The sequence below is a fragment of the Cinclus cinclus genome, chromosome 17 (genome assembly GCF_963662255.1).
Source record: "Cinclus cinclus chromosome 17, bCinCin1.1, whole genome shotgun sequence".
Classification (NCBI taxonomy): domain Eukaryota; kingdom Metazoa; phylum Chordata; class Aves; order Passeriformes; family Cinclidae; genus Cinclus; species Cinclus cinclus.
In genome coordinates, this window is record NC_085062.1 from 7065402 (window position 1) to 7086698 (window position 21297).

The window sequence follows — 21297 nt, forward strand, 5'->3', positions numbered from 1 at the left end:
TCCCTTCGGCCCCGAGCAGGGGGCAGGAAGAGGTGGAGGAGCTGGGAATAGAGGAATGAAGCTGAGCTTGCAAAAAAACGGGATAGGAGGGGAGAGTGTTTAGGTTTTATCTTTGCTTTTCATCGCCCCAATGTATTTTAATTGGCAATAAATTAATTTTCCCCGAGTTGAGTTTGTTTTGTCTCTGATGGCAACCGGTAAGTGACGTCCCTGTCTTTATCTCAACCCGTGAGGTTTTTCATCGCGTTTTCTCCCGTCCCGTCCCGTCCCGTGAGGGGCAGAGCGGCCGGGCGGGCACGGAGCCAGCCGAGGCCATGAGGGAAGGGCCGGGCTCTGAATGGGAATCGCTCCGTGCTGGGCTGCGAGCAGCACGAAGCCCTTACACAGCCCTATCTCTGCTTTGTAGCCGTGGCTCCAGCACCTGCAACAGCCTCCCTGCACAGAATCTTCCCAGCATCTGTAGGTATAAAGCAGCGATTCGATAGGAAACATAAGCAAGGGTGCATTTAAGCTGCTGTCAACACCAGCTCTGATCTTTCACGCTGGCATTCACTACCTCACAATCCAAGACTGAAGGAATGGATGGAGGAGAGACAGGTCTCACACTGAGGAAACAACAGCTTAAAAAAAAAAATAAGAGAGAGAGAGAGAGAGAGAGGGATGATTTCATCAAAAAACAGCCAGACAGATTTTATTAATCCTGACTGTACTTGCAGGATCTCCAAAGGACTGTAGACTGGTGTACTCCTTATGTAATTCCTGCCAATCACCTCTTCGAGCCAGAAACACCAGACAGAAAGCAGTCTCAAAAAAAAAAAAAAAAAAAGAAAAAAAAAAAAAGTAGAGAGAGAGAGACAGAAAAAGGGGGAAGTGAAAATTCAACTGTCGTTGAATCAATATGATACTGGACTTAATAAGAATTCAGGGAAAGGCAATAAGAATCGAGAAGAAGAAAAAAGGGCAAAACCCCAGCATCTGTTTTGAAGACTGTTTATTTAAAACTGCTGCTGACCATAAAATGAACAAAAGTAACAGGAAATAAAACATTGTTGTATCTAAGTGCCATGTTTCCCTGATAAAATGGAATAGCATCATATGCTGCAATAAAATGTTTTAGCTGATCATTTCTTGTCTTTTTGGCACTCTGCTGACACACTTTTTAAAGTGTTAATTAAAAAAAAAAAACCAAATCAACACTGCAAATTGGATAGATTTGTGCCCTACAAACAGTCTCTTCTGACCAGTAATTTGTGGAGCTGGGGCTCAGCCAACTTCCAATGAATCTGTGGAGAGTTTCCAGCAAACTGTCATCGCAGCAGGATGCCGTTCTTGACAGGGTGATCATACATGGCAAGTGAAGTGATGCTGAACTGTCACTAAACAAGTCTATTTTATTGTGCCTGAACCTTCCTTTAAGGCTCACCCAAAAATGGAGATTGACAGTTTATATCTGGATATACATTTATACCATAATGCACTTAAAACCCCATTGTATCCACATGGAAACAAGCTTTTTGGGTGATTGTCACGTTGTGGGAGAACAACAAAGAACACTGGACCAGCTACAGCTCTAGAACACAAGTACTTTTTTATATTTATAAATCAAATAGGCCATGACAAGAGACCTGAACATGCAGTACTTTCCCCTTAGGGGTTCCGACTTCTTTCCCTCCTATTTTCTTTAGTTTGAAAAAAGAATTCTAGATTTGATATACATGAGAGCATTTTAAGTGTGCCTAGTACAGCACTCATCCTGTATTCATCTATTGCTAATATTTTTAGAAGGCTATCTCCAAGATACAGGTAAATGAGCACAAGAAGAAAGCTAATCTGCATGCAGAATACTAACAGTAATTTGGAAACTCAGAGTAGATGTATTAACTTTTGACAGGTTTCTGCTTTCTGAACATGGACCCAGTCAAGGCTAGGCAAATACACAGTAAGAATTAGCAGTCTAAGCCTCCCTTGATGTACCTTCTCTCCAATAGCCTTCAAAATATCACAGGTAACGTCAGGAAAGTGAAGTATTTGTGTACTCTTGGAGAAAATACAAAATTCCTTCTGTGTTACTGCCTTGGAAATCAGAATATCCCTTCTCACACTGCAACCTCTTCCTTAGATACATAAGATGGGGGGGGGGGGAGGGGAGTGAAAGAAAACCTTGCCTACTGCACAATAATTCATAATAGCAATATTTTATATTCTCATGTCTTTCCATCCTGCCCCCTACCACTTAAATGTGTGCAGACTGCAAATTGTCTGAAATGTCTTCTAAAAGAGATAATTCAGCTTAAATTGCTGTTTTCTGAACTAGGAAGAACAAAGAGCAAACACCACATTTTAAAGACTGTCACCCTATGGAAGAAGCAGATTTAAGAGGACTGACTTTAAGAGGGAAAGCTCAGTATTTCCTGAAATTTAGAAAGACCAACTTGAAAGCTAAGGAGTGAAGAGAAGCATATGAAGACTAGCAGCCACTGGAAAAGCTGATGGAATATGTTCAGATATCTGTTGATGGGACTGAGAAGTCACAGGTATAAAGCAGCATTGCATATTTTCCATTCTGAATCACTTTGCCAAATTAACTGTTAGGCTGCAATCTTTCTGCTACCTCTGCCCTTCAAGCAAAGTATTTGTCCTAATTAAGGTTTTAACCAAAATGATTCAGATAGTTCCAAGAGGAAGCTGAAGAATGTTATTCTTTTCTCCTGTTGAAAAGCTCATCCCTTCAGAGGACCTTGTCCTTGGGCCACAGTCATCTTTCAGAAGGCTAAGGCCCAGGACATGTGTATGATAAAGGCAGCTGAAGGAACACAATCAGTCAAACCAGGAGGACCAAGAGTCCTCCAAGGGATCTAAACCAAGCATGCAGTCCCCTGGATACTTTGGAATAATCATTTTGCAGTGAGACTTTAATGGGCAGGTCAGATCAGATTCAGGTTCTAGCTTTAGATAGGCTTCGACCCATCTCACTAACTCTTACACAGCTTCATCAGGTTATTTAATCAGGCACAGTTAAGAAAAAGTGAGAAGAAAACTAAGAGGAGAGATCTGAATTAGATGCAGACTGTTTAATTAACTAGCTCAATATAACTGTAAGCTTTTGTTATTTAAAAGGAAAAGAAATGCCTTCCAAAAGAAGAGGCCAAACTGGGACTAAAAGACAGAATGTATATTAAAGCCTCAAGTTTTCTAACTGAGGAGTTGGCAGGACTCACATGCCCAGGGGAATCAATCCCTCATCAGACATGCAAGCATTCACCCATCACACATACATAGTATGATGCTTTGGAGACTTATCACAACATACACAATGGAAGAAGCAGCCCAAAAGAAATGCATTTCTAGGGGAACCAAGAAAAAAACTGGCAAGAAGAGACACTTTTTTTTTAATGATGTCAAGTCGATATTGCACTCAAAATAGCTTTCTCTCATTTCCAAAACAGTTGAAGGAACAAAAATAAATAACATCACTCTCAAAGACACAAACAAAAAGCACAAAACATTAATCACAAAAATGCGGCATTGGTGCCTCACTCCATTAAACAGGGCTCTCTTGTGTTCAGAGGAGGACAATGTAACTGGCAAATTGCTACACATCTCTTTCCCTTTTGACCAGCCAGCAACTCAGCTTACTGTTCTGGAGCAAATAAATTCACAAAGAATACAGAACTTCTTAGCAGGGAAGAAGACAGAAATGTTGGTCAGCTTCTTTGGAAAGGATGCCAAATATGCGTGAGTCACAATAAAGACAGTGGCCCACTGAGAACACTTAGTTTCAATACAGAAGAATTGTTTCATCAACCCCTAAAAGCCACCCCATCTCGACAGATGGGATTAGATTTTGAATTGCATCTTGTAAAGCCTCTACTCTGGCATTTCAAGGGGTAAACAAGCAGTGGATTACCCTTTGTGTGTGTACTGGGCAAAAGGCCTTACCCACCTGAACAGACTGACCTGGAGATCACCTGTCAAGAGAGACCAAACACACAAACAACAAGAACAAAAACAAACAAACAAGTTCAAGAGGCAGACAAGATGCAACTAGATAAGGCCAGGAAGATCCAGACTGATGAAAAAAGCCCAAACATAGGAAGTGAGAGATGAGCTCTGTAGCTCTGTAAAGGGCTCACAGCTTAGTCCACAGCCATGCCTCTCCCTGAGAGGTTAGAGTGGCTGGAAGCTGCTACTCAGGACACTTAAAACCCCTATATTTCCTCCTGCTGTCAAGTGCCTCTGAAAGGTAAACAATGTACTTGGATTATGCTAAAAGTCACAGGTTGTAGCAGGGGGCTGTGACAGCAGCTGTGACGTTTGGGGTCAACACGAGCCTGGGGCCAGGTCCTACAGAGGATAAAGAGTCTCGTGGGAAATGAGAGGTGGAGGAAGTGTGTGTGGAAACCTTCTTCAGGAGCACTCTAGGGCCCAAAAATTCACAACCCCCCTAGCACCTACCACAGGAAGAATTAAAAAATACCTCCCCTAGATATAAATGGAGAGATGATAGCTGGCTCAGAAGAGCATGTCTCTTATCAGATATGAATTATAAATCAAACACAGTAGGCTAGAGGAGGAATCATTAATTTTTCAGTTCTCAAACCACAGATATCATGTTTAGCTCTATCCCACTAATCCTTGTAATATAATGCAAGAAAAATTACTTGCAAAAGTAACTAGTCATTGTGGAATCACATCTAAATAAAAGTTTAAAGACTACAATGTTACCATTAAACTTTTAAAGAGAGACAACAAAGCTTTAGAATATGTATCTCTCTATTCAAACACTCATGCAGTGTTCAAGAAACAAAACAGTCTTGTTGCATGATGGATGGCCCAAGATGAATACAGTAGAAACTGTAGAATTCAGAAGCCCTCTCTGAAAGAATTATCTCCATTGAGTCCTGGGCTGACACGGCCTCAGCCTGGAGTTGGCACATCTGTGAAAAACTTGCTAAGCACCAGCACTCCAGTCTACAGTACCTCCCTGCCAAAGTTTAAAAAGTAAACAGGGATTAACAGCACTGATAACCTTATGCACAAGTTACTGTACTGGAGACCAGAAGGGATGGAGACTTCCTAAGGAGCAGCACAGCTTTGCCTCTGCAAAGTCTTCTCAACTGAAGCATTAGAGAAGGAAAGCAGATGTTTTCCAACCTGTTTATTATCATCAGCAGGCCAAATTCAATGGCACACATAAGACCTTGCATTTTATTATCATTGCAATCTATTTGTCAAATGCCATATTCTAAAAATACAGCAAGATGACACAACTAGAACCATTTCATTTCAAGGAACCAACCCTTCCCAATATTATAAAAAACCTATATCTGCCTGTCCTCCAGATTCTTGAGAGCACTGCTCATACAGACTGGCTTTGATTTTAAAATTAATAGATTATGTAAGATGAGGGAACATTCTCAGCAGAGCTCTGCCAAGAGGAGCTGAGGTGGTCCTTGCATTTTATTTCTGACACATAACTATCTGGACATGGATTAGAAGTTCTGCTTCACAACTTAAAAAAAAAAAAATCACATCAATTCAATGGCCACACCCAGAAAGCCCTGTTATTTTAATCCAATTCAGTGCATTGTCTTTGCACTGATATTTCTATAGCAGATATTAATTTCCTTTGTTGCTTCAGATGCTACAACTTCCATGCATGATTTAGAAGTCATCAGATTTAGAGGCCTCTCATCTCCTTCTGTTTGACTTGTATCAGAAAGCAGTCCTTTGATATACCTCTTTCTACAGAGTTCTCAAAACTTAGTAATTAAAAAGAAACCTAGTACCCGTTGAAGCTCTTACTGGTTTTGCCACAAAGACTCATTATCCATTTACACACGATACAGTATGTGCAAAGCCAGCTTCAAAGAGAAAAGAAAGATGTGAGACTTATGCACCACACAAGAGAGAAATGAGACAATGATTTAAAAAAAAAAACCCAAAATAAACAAGAGCCCAGAGACCTAGAGTTACTGGTCAAAGGCACAGGTCTGAGCACATGAAGATGACTATACAGACACCCTCAAGACCCTGCTCCATCACTGTGCCTAGGAATGTTGGAGGATAACCCAAGTTAGCAGTGTTGTTTCCACGGGAAAGTCTCAAGGCAGTGGCTCCTGAGCCCAATGCCAAACACAAACCCCATGGAGGGAGAGCTGCCCACCTACACAACTCATGGCTCCTGCTGCTTGGAGCCAGGAAACTGCATCACCAAATGCTGGGGCCTGGTAAAACACAGGAGGTGGTTCAGCAAGCTGCTGACAGCAGACAAGGATTAACCACAGCATTACTAGATCATAACACATCTGGAGAATCTTACTGCTGGGGCACACATTAATCTTCAGAGAAAGTTGAACATGCAAAACGAGATCTCACTCATGAGAAAGAACTGAAAAGGAGGTTATACACCATGAAAATAATCCTAAATAACTTTTGAAACTGAACTGGCTGAAAAGGGGGAGAGGAAGTGTTTTTCCATAAGAAAGTACCCGCCTCTCTGAGCCGACTGGGATCAGAGTAAGCGGAAAAGTTTTAAGCTGAACTTTTCCATTTTGAAGCATTTCTGTGATTGACCCAAGTTTAAATTAAAATGATGCTTGTTTATAGAAATGTTCAAGCTTTCCTTATTCCCAGAGCTGTACTTAAATTGTGTTGATATAGATATTGCATTACATTATTTCCCTGAGGACATGAATAAGAGCTAATGTAAATGCCAATTTAGTTTTAAGAATCCTGGGAGAGTAATGCTTTGTCTAGCTTTATTTATGAAGGTCCTTATATATTTAAGCAGTCTCAAGTTTGCTTTGTTGGGCTGCAACTTAAAAAGTGATTTGCTCATTTAAGACTATTCTGTGATTAGTTTAGCCTGAGTGTGTACCAAGGTTTTCTGGAGACTAGTCATTTCACGGTGTACATGCACACTGGAAACAGCTGCTCTGGTGTTTAGATTTCAAATTCAAGAGATATTTTTCCTGCACCTGGTACCCCTGTCTTTTGTTGCTGGATGATCTCAACATGCACCAGCAGGGTACAGGTATTTCATAAGGATTTCACATTTGAAGTGCACAAATTCTGTGTTCACACCTTCACAGAGACCACGGTAACCACTGCAATATCTAAATATGGGTTACTTTACAGTTTATTCCATAATATCCATCCTGAGAAAAACAAAGAATCAAGTACCCACTACTGTTTGCACAATACACTTAGAGTGCAGAATTCTAGGCACTTTGGACAGCTTTGAAGCGAGTCTAGCTAAATTGGATTAGTAATTGTGAAAAACCAATCAGTGACTAATTAAATCCTCTTTCTGGATACAGATTACTGGCTGAAGATTTATGTAGTAGACACTACACTGTGGTGTACTCATTGGAATTAATTTTTCCAATCACCAAGCAAGGATCCCTAAAACTGCCTCTCCATGGTAAAATAAGATCAAGGCTGAGTAGGTTTTTCCAATCTATGGTATTCTTTGCAAAAGAACAATACAGAATTTCCATTAAAAACTGCAGCATTTCTGTCTCAACCCCCATGCCTCTTTCTCTCAATTTCATTAGCTACTCCCAGTGACAAATGATCAACTAATAGCAGCTCTGTAACAGCACAGCCAAATTGAACATTACTCTTGGATTATAGAGAAATAAGTGTTGCACCTACTGGCTTGAATCAAAGGACAGTAAATCAGTGTTCCACTTCTGCACCGATTACACAAGTGTAGCTCGTGTACCTTTTACAATACTTCCCCTCCACTCCAGTACACATCTCCTTCACCCTCTAAATTGGCTTACACCACTTGACTGCTGTATTTCAGGTGTCTTCCAATGCAAACTGAACAAAGGTCATGGCTTTCCTTTGTTGACCTTGAAAAGTTTCCTTGTAGGTTATACACTATGTGAGCACAGAAAACTTGTTCCAGGTCATCTCCCACGGGCACCCCAGGGATCCCCACACCACAGGATCCAACAGCTGATTTCAGCTGAGAAGCAGGTAGTAGCAGAATAAGTTGTTTACACAAAAATGTTATGTGTATAATTAGCAACTGTCCCAGGTAATCAATCTCAAAAATCAGATCTCCAAGGTCACCACATGCATTTATCTCTCAATTTAAGTTTTGTGTTTTTCAGCAATTACATTCCTTATCTGATGTTACTAACAAACCAATTGAGCTTCAACAATCTTGTAGAGATTGTTTCTATTTATAGAAGGATACACATGTGGCATACTTGGACAAACAAGGACAGCATTTAAATTAGCATCTTGAAAAGGCCTTTAGACAAAAAGAAAAATTGCTCGTATATTCTTGTACAAAGGCCCTGATCTAACTGAGAGACTCATTCCTATTTCCATGACCTTAATCTCTGCTTATTAGGAAAAATAGAAAGGAGGTTGCTACTGGCATAAATCACACACTGACTACAGCTGTAGCCCATGTACAGCAATAACTTCCATTCCAGTTCTCTTCTGCCTTTTTCAAAGTGGATCTACAACAAGCACTGAAATGCCACTGCAGTGGCTGCAGAAAGCTCTGCATCCACAGCAGAACATGTGTAGCCATTTACTGCCCTCAACAAACATGATTCTCCTTTTTTCTCAGAAAGAAAAAACATACTCCCACTGATAATAAATATCAGATTTTTTTCTAAAGGAATGAATTTTAATAGCTTTCAGAAATGTCCTGTATTGCCAACTTTGCTGTTGGAAGCAAGGATCACTACCCTTGGAAGCAAAAATCATAAAATCAACTAGCTAAAAGCAGTAAAAGTGAGGCTTCTTAAAGCATTTAAAAAAAAAAAAAAAAAACAACAAAAAACTTTTCATACTGCAGTTAAATATATTTTCCTGCTGAGACTGCCCATCTTATCTAGAATGACAACTTTGTCTAGATTCTATTTCAAAAAATTTTATAGCAAGATGAAACTGCCACAGCTTAAAAGGACATTTCTTTGTCATAACAAAAGTAAATATTTTTCAGAAGCTTACGGACATGACAAGTGAGATGACTCAGGTCAACCAGGCAAGCGTTACCTCTTTTGGATTGCAGGGAGAGTGGACAGGAAAAACCTGCCATTAAAGATGCATTTAACATGGAAAAAGTAAATGTATCTCAGAAGGCCAAACTGCAGTGCTTGAAATCAGTATGTGACTGTGAAGTCAGTTTTAAAATTCTTCTGATTAAACTGATGCACACTTTTTCCCCTGTATAGTGTCACCTGCATGGCTGTCAGTGAAGCTGCTCCCTACCAGTTCCAGCTGTTTCTTGGTTTGGCATACAGAAAGCAAAAAAAAATAAAAGAAACATCAGAAATACATTAATATTCCAAGTAGTGAAAAATGATGTGGAAAGAACATTCAAGGAGGGGGAAATTTTGTTCTGTTTCATAATTAGCATTACCACTATCAAATGGACCCCTAGCATGGCTAGAAACAGACAAGGTAGAGGGGCTTTGTGCTCCTAAGTTTTCAGAAAGCCAAGGATATGTGATATGACCATCGGGTTAGAGGGGAGGAAGTGGATTTGTGGAGCAACAGTGTTTCCCTGTGCTCTCATACACACCACAGCACACCTGGAACATATACACGGGATGGGAGGAAAAGATCTAACAGACACTTCAAGAACTCCAGGTACACATATTTCTATATTTTCATTAACTACCAGGATGGTTATGATACTTTTAAACTTTAAGGTGCTATTACCTGTTTATTTTAAAGCTGCTCCAGTGCAGCATCAGATAACTGCAGGAAGGGGGCAGCGCTTATGATTCGAGGGGTGAATGCATCATAAATGCATCTGGATTCGTGTATGTCTAACTACAGAAATGCTGAGTCTTTCCAGTTCATTGAATGCAGTAACATAATATATAAATGTGGGGGGAACACCATATTTTCTTTAAATATTCATTAACTGAAGCCAAGCTTTCCTCCCTGTTAAAGTAAACCCAGCAGCCCTGCTATGGAACACAGTCTACCAGCCATTCTTCCTCCTTCTGCTATCTGCACAGCACAGGTTCAGGCTATTTCTCTATTTTCTTTCCATCCCTACTGCGACTTCAACTTCAGTTGCTCTTCTACACCAATTTATCACTCTTCAGTTGTTTCCTGAAGGTTATTGGTATTAGACTCCCTGTGCCACAGACTGCATTAGAGTGCCAATTGCAGATGTCTGCGGTGTGTATCTATGATTATCTCCCATTATGTCTCTAAGAACAAAGTTGTTATCATTTTCAGTACTGACTGAATGAGTTTTCACCTTATTTGTGCTTTCACTTCACCCAGAAAATTACCCATTTTATTATCCCATTTAAAGAAATAATATACAGCAGTGTTACTACCATTATATCAAAGAAGTAGTGGTACCTAGACCTTTGTTACAAATTACATGTTTCTATTGTATTTCAAAGATCCTCAAGAGGTTGCATGCTACAGAAAATAGTCTGAAAATGGGTATTTTATTAGAAACTTCAGGCCTACACTATTCAATGAGAGAACGATGAGCTTTTTTTCTCCTTACTAAAATGAGCCACAGTTTCCCCTTAAAACCATATGCTTTCAGCTGGCTGTGTAATCTCCAGACACAGGCAGAGCAGCTGCTGAACTAACTCAGTTCTCAGCACCAACACCTACAGTAAGTAGCCAATTGAAGCAGGTGAAGAGAACTATTAACTCCAGAATAATTATAAAATCATTTAGATTAGAAAAGTCCTTTTAGATCACTGATTCCAACTGTTCACAGGTGACATTCTGCTTGCTGACAATTAGGCTGCATTCTCTGCTAGCACTGAATTGCACAACCTAAAATAAGGTGGCAAGCTCTTGAAACTCAGGGTCTTTGAATGAACACAATTAGGTTTACATCACAACACTTGGTAGTCCAAGGCATGAGAGTCCAGACCTCACTGAAATAGGCTAAATTGTTACCTCTAACAAAAAGCCTAATGAAAAATATGAAGAAGAAAAAAAATTTTGGTAGAAATAAGTTTAGGTTTGCTAGAACTGAATCACTGGATTTGTCCTATGTGAAGAATTATTTCTTCCTTCATTATAGTGTTTGATTTGCTCATATAAGTAAATTAACTTAATCATTCTATACAACGTTATTGATATGTTCCTTCATAGTGCTTAGAGTTAATGCTTGTTTACTCTCCCACTGTGACAAATTAGACCACCTACTCAGACACTGTATTTATTTCTGAAGGAACACACATGGAGTGCTAAAAGCCTGCCCTAATACAACTGCAATATTTAGCTGCCTTTCCGGGCAATAATCTTGATAGCTAAATAGTTTAGTTCCCCCTCATAAAACCAGAAGAAATATAGCAGTGATACAGTAAATCCTAAATGTGTAGCTGAAGAAAAAGAGTAAAGGAGAATCCAAAAAGGAATTTTCCTAAAGTATAACAGTACCACTGATCAGCACCACAGTGAACTAATAGTGGATACTGCGTATTTCAAACACTTTATGTGCTGCTTTTTAGCAAAGGTGTTTGGAAAAAAAGCTAAAAGTAAAGACCACATTGCTAAAAAGCTAACCCTGGCCTTCAAGTTCAAAGAGCTTTTCATCCAGCAGAAGACACTAATAACGTGTGGCATGAGACCGCAAACGTGTCTAGGGAAAAAGCCAAGTCAGACGCTCTGTTTTCATACGTGTCACTCAGAAATGTTTCCAGTGCCCTAAAAAGCTTAGTTTTTCTATTCAGTAAGTGGTTTAAAAATAGTTATTCAATTTTTCCACATATATTATCCTCTATTATTCAATACCATTGCACCCAAGTTGCTCTAATCCCAGACATCTCACTGAGGTGATCTGCACCCTAAATTTGATAGGAATCCCATCCATCATCAGTTTCATGTATTTATACAAAGGTTACTTCATTAACACAGCAGACTCAGACTTTAATGACACAAATAAGGAATTAATAAACACACATTTAAATTTTCATCTGATTGAATTCTTGCCCCATGAAAAACAAGCATGGATTGTACCAAAAGCACTACTAAAACTGCTAAAACAATTTTAGGCCCATGTTTCAACTAATGAGTATCAGAGCTCTATCCAACATCAAACGGGTTTGTACAACACACCAGAAAATTCAGGTGTACCTCAGCCTTTAATAACATATCACAACAAAAAGATCTTCAGGAGACAAAACACTGCCTGTGGAAAAAGAAAAAAACCAGAAATGCTCACGAAAAGGGATAAAACCCACCGGCGCACAAAAGGAACTAATCTCATGCATATGGCTTGCTTTGATTCCACAGCAAAGATAGATTTTTACCAAAACTGCTCAGCATGAGAAACAACACCAATCCCATACAAATTCATCTGAGTATTTTTGAATGGACAGAACTTCAGATTCTGCCTGACAACAGTTGCTCAATTATGTGTTACTTTTATTACACACAAAACTTGGCAGCAGCAGAGAACGTATGTCTGGGACAATCCTCGAAAAATTTACTAACACTTCAAGATACACAGGCCAAGTTACAATATGGAGAGATCCTTAAAAGACTTCATTTTGCATGTAATTATTCACTGATAACAGAGGGAGCAGAGTGAAGTTTCAGATTTGGTAATAGATTAAAGGCAATTGCTTCTTCTGTACAAATTGTAAAATGAACATCTCAGCTGATGTCCTGCTGCCAAAAGGATGTTTCAACAACAACTGTGTTACCAGGGAAGTCTTACATCACTAGGCAATTTGCAGCTCTACACTGGAAGTATCATATGAAAACAAACATACAGCTTCCAAAACAACCTTAGCATACATCCATTCCTCAAGCAGCCAGAAAAATAAACGCTGGCATTAAGGCCCATTTTTTTTTTTTTACCATTTAGTATTCACCACTCCAGTGTAAACCACGTTCATCACAAAAGCCAACTTATGTCCTGTGTTTGCTTGTGAGCACCAAACTATAATTAGATGCCCTAATGATCAATGATAGGCTGATACTTGTACTAGCTCTTGAGACTTGACCACCTCTTGAAACAGTGTAATATCCTGAAAGGATTTATCCATACTTCACATCAAATGCACTGAAAACAAGGAAAATCAATGTACATTACATCAAGAGCAAAACTCAAGTGTCAGAATCCGTTCTGATTCAAGAAACTGTTAGACAAAATAACACTTAGATTTTATTCTGAAATCCTATACTGAGATTACCATACCAGTGACAAGCATTTTGAAACATCGAGAATCATATCACAGCCAAACCACAAAAGATAATGACACAGACACATACTCCCACTCTTATAGAGCCTTCTGCTTTCAACAGCTTCACTGAGCTCAGTTAAAAAATAGCAACGGCAAAACAAGGAAAACAGAGTTCCAAAATAAGTGAAACAATAAATCTTAATATGCAATAGCCATGTTTTCACCTTCGCAAAGGCAGCTTAGTCAAAGCCCCTTTCAGAGCAGTTTTGCAGCATCTCGGGAACCACGGACACCTCAGCAGGGAGGGCGCCGCTACCCCCGCACAGGAAGGGTTAGAGAGCTACAGAACTCGAGTATGGAAAGGCAAACAGCCGAAGCACTACAGCACTCACATATTAATATAACTACAGGAGAGCTGCAAGCCGACAGCCACAGCTCCATTCTGCATTTAAGGAGAAGGGAATGAGAGAAGAAACAGAGAGGAGAAGAAAAGTTTCCTCGTCTTTCCTTGAAGGAAATGTAAATTTGTTCATTAGCTCCTCAAGCTTCCAGGAACAGTTACATAAAAATACGTAAAATCGGTAATGCTTAAAATAGGATTCCTTCCACTTCAAAAGGCTGTAGTGGATAAACCCTGAGACACGCCAGAGACTGACGGGAGAGGCCAGCTCTCCCTCCTGGAGCACAGGCACCCCGGCCAGCGGAGCCAGGCTGGATCCACGCCTGTCGGCAGCGGCGCGGCTGGGGCTGCATTTCCCTCCCGTGCAGCAGCCCTGCACACAGGGGCAGAGGGGCTGCGGGGCTCGGGCATCTCCGATGCACACAGCCGGCAGCTGCGGGAGGCTGATGGGGTTTAACGTGCCATGAAATGGTGGATCTGACTGTCAGGCACATTTTACGATAGGGAGAGATCGTGATCCTCTGCAAACCAGAGCCGGGCAGGGATAGCAGGAGGCAGGCGGGGAGCGGGACCGGCAGCGGCAGGGCCTGGAGGACTGTCAAGCCCCGCCGCCTCCCCCCGCCGGGCCGGGCGGCCCCAGCCCGGCCCCCCCCCCCCCCCCTCCGCCAGAGCGGTACTTACGTGAAAACAAAAAATAAAGTAGTCGAACCCACTAATAAGGCAGCTGCTGTGGAGACCGGGATGTATTTCGTAGGTTTAAACCTCTTTCCAGTGCTGCTGGGCATCCTGTAGTTTACACATCACTAAGTAAATCCAACCCGAGAGGAGGGAGCCGGGAGGATGCGGGTCCCTCCGGCGCGGGGAGAGCGGGACACGGGCGGCTGGGAGGGACGGGAGAGGGACGGGAGCAGCTGACCTCCAGCACAGGAAATCCCACCCACACCGCCCAGCCCACTCGGCTGATGTCAACCAGCCCCTTAAGGTAGCGCTGCGGGGAGACGGGAGCGGGGCGCGGAGGCAGCACAGCCCCGCGGAAGGGCGGCCGGGCCGCGGCAGCTCGGGCATCCCGCAGCGGGGCAGCCCCAGCGGACAGGGCGGCCACAATTCTATCCCTGATACAAGACACTCTTTCCCCCCCCCCCCCCCAAAAAAAAAAAATAATAGCAAGGCACTGAGCTCCGCAGGGCGCTGTGTGGGACGCTGGAGCTCCTGTAGCAGCAGGTCCCTGAACGGCGGAGCTCTGGAGGGGGATGCGGACGCGGCTCCGAGCGGGGCCCTGCAGGACAAGGCCAGCTGAACGCCAATCCTGCCGTGCTCGTTCATGGAATAAAGCCTGCTTTTCATTCTGCTACACCCAGAGTCACAGTATTAAGGGAACTGCTGCGCTCTGCCAAATTTAGCCGATTCCAAGATCCGTAACTGAGCGCAAACATAACTGAAATTACACTATACTGTGTTCTTTTAAAATCTGTCCATTAGCATCAGGAGGCAGACACAAGAGGTAATTTAAGGTAACAACAGAAAGTTCACCGAATCAGCTTTCACAAGAGCAGTGCGAGAATGGCTCTGTTCACAGCCGGTGGCACCACCCAGCAACTCGCCTGTCTCAAGGAAACCACCGATGGGAAGAAGGATTCAAGGCCACTTGGAGGTTTGGAAATCGAGACCAGGAACTGCATGCATCTTGCTCTCTCCCTCCTGCTTTCTTTCTCAGCTAATCCCTCCTCTGCAGCTGCCAACATGCAGATAAAGTAACCCTTGCCTAATACAAAAGCCACATTTGCAGCATCTGCTGGGTGTTGTTAAAAGCAAGCTTGCCCTAGAAGGAATACACTGCAGTGCTGTTCAGAAAGGACATTAATAATTTCTTGTTTTAAGAGACTTGATTAGTTCCACAGTCCTAGAAGTCTTAAGAACAGAACAAGCAAAACCCAATCAAAAACCTGTAAGGGTCCTCAACTTTGCAGTTTGCAAAGAAAATACTCCCACAACCACAAACCAAACAAAACCCCAAATTTTGAGAATCAAAGCCAGCAAGTTCCAGCCTGAGGACATGCGGCTGTATGAAATCTCAGCATTTGCTAACAACTGCCCTCCTAAAAAAGTCTTATCCAAAAGGGTCTAAAGCCACAAGGCAACTTAAAATCATCTCCATCATCTCCAGACATAGATTTTTAAGAAAGAGGAAGGAAAACATCTACCTACTTATTTTTACATGCTTGGGGGACTGAACATTTCCAATGCTTCACTACTCCTTGTCATGCCCGCTTATTGGAATTAATTATTCTCAAACCCCTTATAACTAATCAAAAGGTCAACAGTTTTATGCAGAACCAGGCTCTGCATACTAAGATGAAAGGCTTCAGGCACAGCTACATGAGCATGCCAAATCAGATCAAAGGCACACCTGGGAAGCAAATCTCTCCATCACCTTCGCTTACCAGGTCTGATGTATATTGCTGACTGGCCTCCAAGGAGCCAACTGGGTCCCTTTTCAACAAAACTGGGCTGGAAGATCCATTTCAGAAGCACACCTAATGCCCTGAGCCACAAGTTAGTTTAGCACCACTTCTTTGACAAAAGCAGAGACTTCACCACTTACATCTGTTTAATCATCTTCCTCCTTCCTATTCAAGCAACAGTTTGGGTGAAGAATTTAAGTAGCAAACAGAACTCTGAATAATTTTCCAGTGATGTTTTTATTTTAATCTAGAAAATGTTAGAGTGTTTAGGAAATTTAGGCAGCATCCTGTAGTAGACAGTATGAAATTTACTCAAATGCATTTCTTAGGTCTTGAAAAACAGTAAAAATAGTAAAGAAGTTCTCTCCCAAGTGACAGTCATATCTGCATTTTTAGCATGGACCTGCAAGTTTCCTTTCTAGGTGAGTCACAACAGCATCCCATCAAGTTTCTAGCATGAGCTGGGAAGCAATAGGCAGAAGTTGATTCTAAGATACATATCTGGAGTTTGATGATTTATTTAAATATCATTATTTTTAAAGATTAAGCCTCTCTGGGACAGTAACATTCCCTCATGTGAATTGTGGAGTTATTCTTAAAGAGACTATGCCTCCTCTGCATCTCATTATTTTCAACTGTATTCTCCCCTAAGGATTCTATCCTCTCTAGAAAATCTGCTTCTCAAAGACAGCTTTGCAAGTGGGGAGGATTCAGCACTTCTGCTCATCCCACTCTTCAGAATGTTTTTTTCCCTTCATCACTCTGACACACTGATGCTGATCCAATCTCACTGTATCAGCCCCCATTTGTTGGGCCAATCATTCAAGCCATTCCTGTTCTGAAAGGAGGCTCTCAGCAGCAAGCAACTTCGGATTTTTTTTTTAATATCCCAATCACACAACACTTCTCTAGAGGGAAACTAAAGATAACTGTAAGTTATCAGGACACAAAGAATTCTACCTTTCATAGCAACACGATGTGCATTTCCAAACTGAACTGCTCTTGAAGATCACAGTGCCAGCCTGGTTTGGGCTGCACAGTCATCCTGTGGATCACGACACCTGTGCTGTGCAGTCATGCAGACCCAGCATTTCCAAAAGAGGGCTGACACATTCCATGTTACAAGGCTGTGGTGTTATACTGACTTCGGCTTTGGGATTACTTTTTTCTGGTGCACATTGTAGATTACCTATCAGAAAGCAGTAATTTTCTGTAATTTTGTGTCCAACAGTTCCCACAGTTCAGCTCATTTCCTTCCCACTAACATTCCAGTTCTCAAGAACGCTCTGTTTTCAAGCTAGCACAAAGCACTGCTGAGCAACACTCACTCTCGTTATTACAGGCCAAGTATATTTAAAGCAGTCAGATGACTTTACCTGTCAAACTCTAAGGATGTCTGAGGAGGACTTGACTAAAGCAGAACAGACATGTCTCAGAACTGCTCTCCTGGAACATCTTTATTTCAAGGACTGCAGTTTCTGGATTCACACATTATTAGTTTGCCAGAAGATTTTGGCAGCACTGAGGTAAACAGCAACGGCAGCGTGAGTTAGGAAAAGATTTAATGACAAAGAACAAACACATCTACAAAGAACAATCTAAAAACAATCTGGCAGAGCATGGCTAGTAATTGCATCTCTTCTTGCAAGATTTTACTCTGAGGTTTTACCCCAAAGGAGGAAGGGCCAACCACAGAAGCTGTATTGGAGCCATATGGCAGGGTACCCCTCTCAGAGCTGGTAAGATGAAAGGAAACTCACAACAGAGCAAGAATCAAGAAAGCCTGAAAGCCATGCAATTTTCATATCAAGTCACGGCACTAATTTTAGCTGGAAATCTTAGCTACGTGATTAAGAAAATTATTTTATTTTGCACACTTGAAAGTACTGAATATCCCTGGAATATTTTATTGGTCACTAGCTCAAATCTGCTGTTGCCATTAAATAGTGACCACAATAAATAATTACACTTTTCCTACTGTATTTTCTTACTACAACAAACGTAGTTGCCAACCCATGTAGTACTGGTGACCTGCAAACTGTTCAGGGTCATTGGGAGACCCTCAAGGATCACCAATTTGTTGTTTAATAAAAGCTGTTTTTTCTCTCAAATTTACAGTGCTCAGAACAGAGACACCTGGATCATCTTGTGCTGCACGGTGCTGCCAAAAGTCCAAGCAAGGGCCAGACAGTTCTGGGTACAAGCCAGGCCTAGTAAGTTACCCACTGGAACTTTAATATGACAATTTTCATTTAGTTGTTCATTTCTTACCAGATAAATCAAGAAATTATTGCCTAATAATGACTTCTCAGTAGCCTTAACAGCCTAAGCATCTAGAAAGTTATGACAATTTTCTAGATGATTGCCGTAGATATTTTTCACGGGATGGCATTTGCCAAGAACAGATCTAGTGTATTTCCCAACACAAGTGGTGTAGCATGTCAAGCTGCATTTATTATGAGACTTTGGTAACTCTGGAGACTGATTCCTAAAATGATCCTCAAAAAAAACTACTTGCATCAGAATGAGGTAGGCCTCCAAGCAGTTTTAAAGATTCACTAACTATCCTGTTTAAAACCATTAGTTAAGTGCAATTCTCCTCCTCTAAATGAAATACCATTCTAAATGATGCTGCTGAAACTCTGCAAGCCAACAGTGCTCATAAACCAGCAAACAAGATGTTAAAACTGATAAGCACTACTTATATGAAGCAATATAATTTTAATTATACCTGTTAGAATAGTCTTGAGAAATATCCTCCAAGCAGACAAAATTTGCAGTCATTTTAATGTCCAATCCATCTTTGTTGATGTTTACAATAGCCATAATTGCTTTTATGGAAAAAAAGCATTAGAAAATCATGACATTTAAACTATTTGAAATGAGGCCAGCCAGGACAACATGCATAGGCAAGAGCTCATGACACCATTAGCTTCTCTCTTAGGTTGTAAGTAAATTACACATCTTGATACAACAGTTCATATCTACAATACAGTGACTCAACCGATGTAGATTTGTAGAGTCAAAACAATGAGCTGGACTTTTCCAGTGCAAAAGTTGGAAACATATTTAAGACTGTAAAGTTGATGAAATATTTGCATTAGTTAAACACCTTCCACAATATAAAATAAATTTGCTACATAACATCTAATCCGGATTTGTGCTAGCACTTTCTTTGTACTTAAAACATCATATTGATGTGACAGAAAATACACCCCACAAACATTACCTGTGCCCTTAATACTTTAAAAAAAGACACATTTCTACAAATGTAATTTATTTATGCATCTGTTGTAGGTTGCATTTTCACTAGGAGACTACAGCAAACTAGTTTGTCAAGTCTTACAAATATGAGCAGGTCTTAAGTCAGTGGCTGGTGTCTAATGTGACTTAAGTGGACGAAGATATTCCATACCTGTATTTGCAGATTATAAAAATATAGTGGTCAAGTCTGATGCATAGCTGTAGATACTAACACTACTCACCTCTTAAAATGTTAGGAAGATTTTTGCTCCTGTGCTTGTCTGCTTGTTAGTTTTCACAACCTCAAGATTTATTTCCTTCTTCTTACTTGCACAAATTGTTTACTTTAGAAGCACCTTGTTTTTCACATGAACCAGAGTCTGATAAATCACTTACACGTAGAATCCACTCTACAGCTCATTACTTCTAACTCTTCTTCCTCAAGCAAAATAATTCTGTTCTGTTGCAGTTAAGTTTTCCTTAGCTCCTTACTCTGAAAATGATATGTTGTCAAAGATTTAGTTAAGGTTGGTAAAAAGCTGGTAATTTGTCTTCTATTTTAAAGAGTAATTCTAGCTAAATCTAATTAGGAAGACCTTTAAAGCAGATCCTAAATAAATGATCATAAAATAAAATCCTTTATACACACCTCATTTCACTGAACTAGCTTAGGTGTACACATGATCTCAGCAATGTAAAAGCACTTTGAAATTAGTTTGGCTAATCAAAATTAAAACACAGGCTTGCCATAGACACCTCAGAAAATACAGCTTGCTAGAAACAACCTGGGACAGCCAGGACAGATGGCTGTCCTGAGAACAGGAGGGCATAAATAAAGACAGCAATTAACTGGAGAGGTTTGGGGTTGTTTAAATGATCTCACCCACTGTTTAAGGACTTGGCACTGAAAGCCAATGGCAATTTGTACAGATCAAAACCCAGAAGGGCAGTTTATAATGTTATCTCCACCACTGTCTCCATTTCTACACAAATAGGTGCAATTTAATATTACTAAGGTGTTAAGCTGAGTTTTCTGAACTCTGATTCTGAGCCTCTTTTTTATAGAAAGGTTTCCAGTAACATTAAAGTTTTTCACTGAGTTATGTGAAGGAATGCAGCACAAGGCTGAGGGATGCCAGAGCTCAGCACAACACATCATGAGCAACACACAGCATCCAGCACAGGACAGAACACTCAAACTGGTAACAACACTTAGCAGCAAAATCCAAATAACTACTCACTCACATTTTTTCCCTTTCCATACCTTGAGCATGTTGCATCAAAATTAAGAATTTACAACATTATCCTATCTGCATAGTGTTGAAAAGAATTTTAATTTTCTGAGGTTTTGGTATCACTGAGAACTTGTGTTTTATACAAACTACCTTATTATACAGGGAAAAAATTACATTTAATGTTAAAACACAACAAATTGGGAATGTTTGCTGTTTGTGAACAAGACATTTAGTGTTACTAATACAAACTTATTCTTGGAGAAAAAAACCCCAACAGACTAGTGTAGTCATCAAAATAATTAACGTGGGATCTAGAGAGATCTAGTTTGAATTAATTTCTATAATAAGTAGACTTCTTTTAAGATCTGAACTAACTGTTAAGAAGATACTATTTTGATGCTTGTCAAAATCTAATAGTTCTTCAGTTGAAGTCATCACTCAGGAGTCCTCAGACATTCATCCATTCAGCACATACACACAAAACCATTCATACCACCAAAGGCTGGAGCACTAAGCCTGGCTACATAGCATCTTTCTAAACCTGAACTAAGCAGAAAATTTGTATAAATTGCAGACTTTAGCACTTTACTAACCCTGTTGTATTTTCCTTCTTTATAAAAAATGGATTAGAACTTTTAAAAAATCTTCACTTGGCAGTCTACCTATAGGAAAGTCTAATGATTGCAAGTCTGACTTGCACAAAAAAAAAAAAAAAAAATCAAGCCTTATTTCACTGAGATAACGTTAAAAATACTTACTGCTTTTTAATATGAAGAACAGCTAAAGTGATCAGAATATTGAAT

General features: G+C 40.5%; 1 protein-coding gene across 2 annotated transcripts in view; it reads right to left on the reverse strand.

Annotated features, from left to right (window-relative positions):
• The window catches only part of ZDHHC8 (zinc finger DHHC-type palmitoyltransferase 8), a 105689-nt gene extending 91017 nt beyond the window's left edge, over positions 1-14672 (reverse strand). For both annotated transcript variants that reach the window (XM_062504407.1, XM_062504408.1), the window contains exon 1: positions 14236-14672. In XM_062504407.1, the coding sequence (XP_062360391.1) occupies positions 14236-14339 (104 nt within the window). In that variant the 5' untranslated portion in view covers positions 14340-14672. The remainder of the gene's footprint in view (positions 1-14235) is intronic.
• Between the last annotated feature and the right edge of the window lie 6625 nt (positions 14673-21297).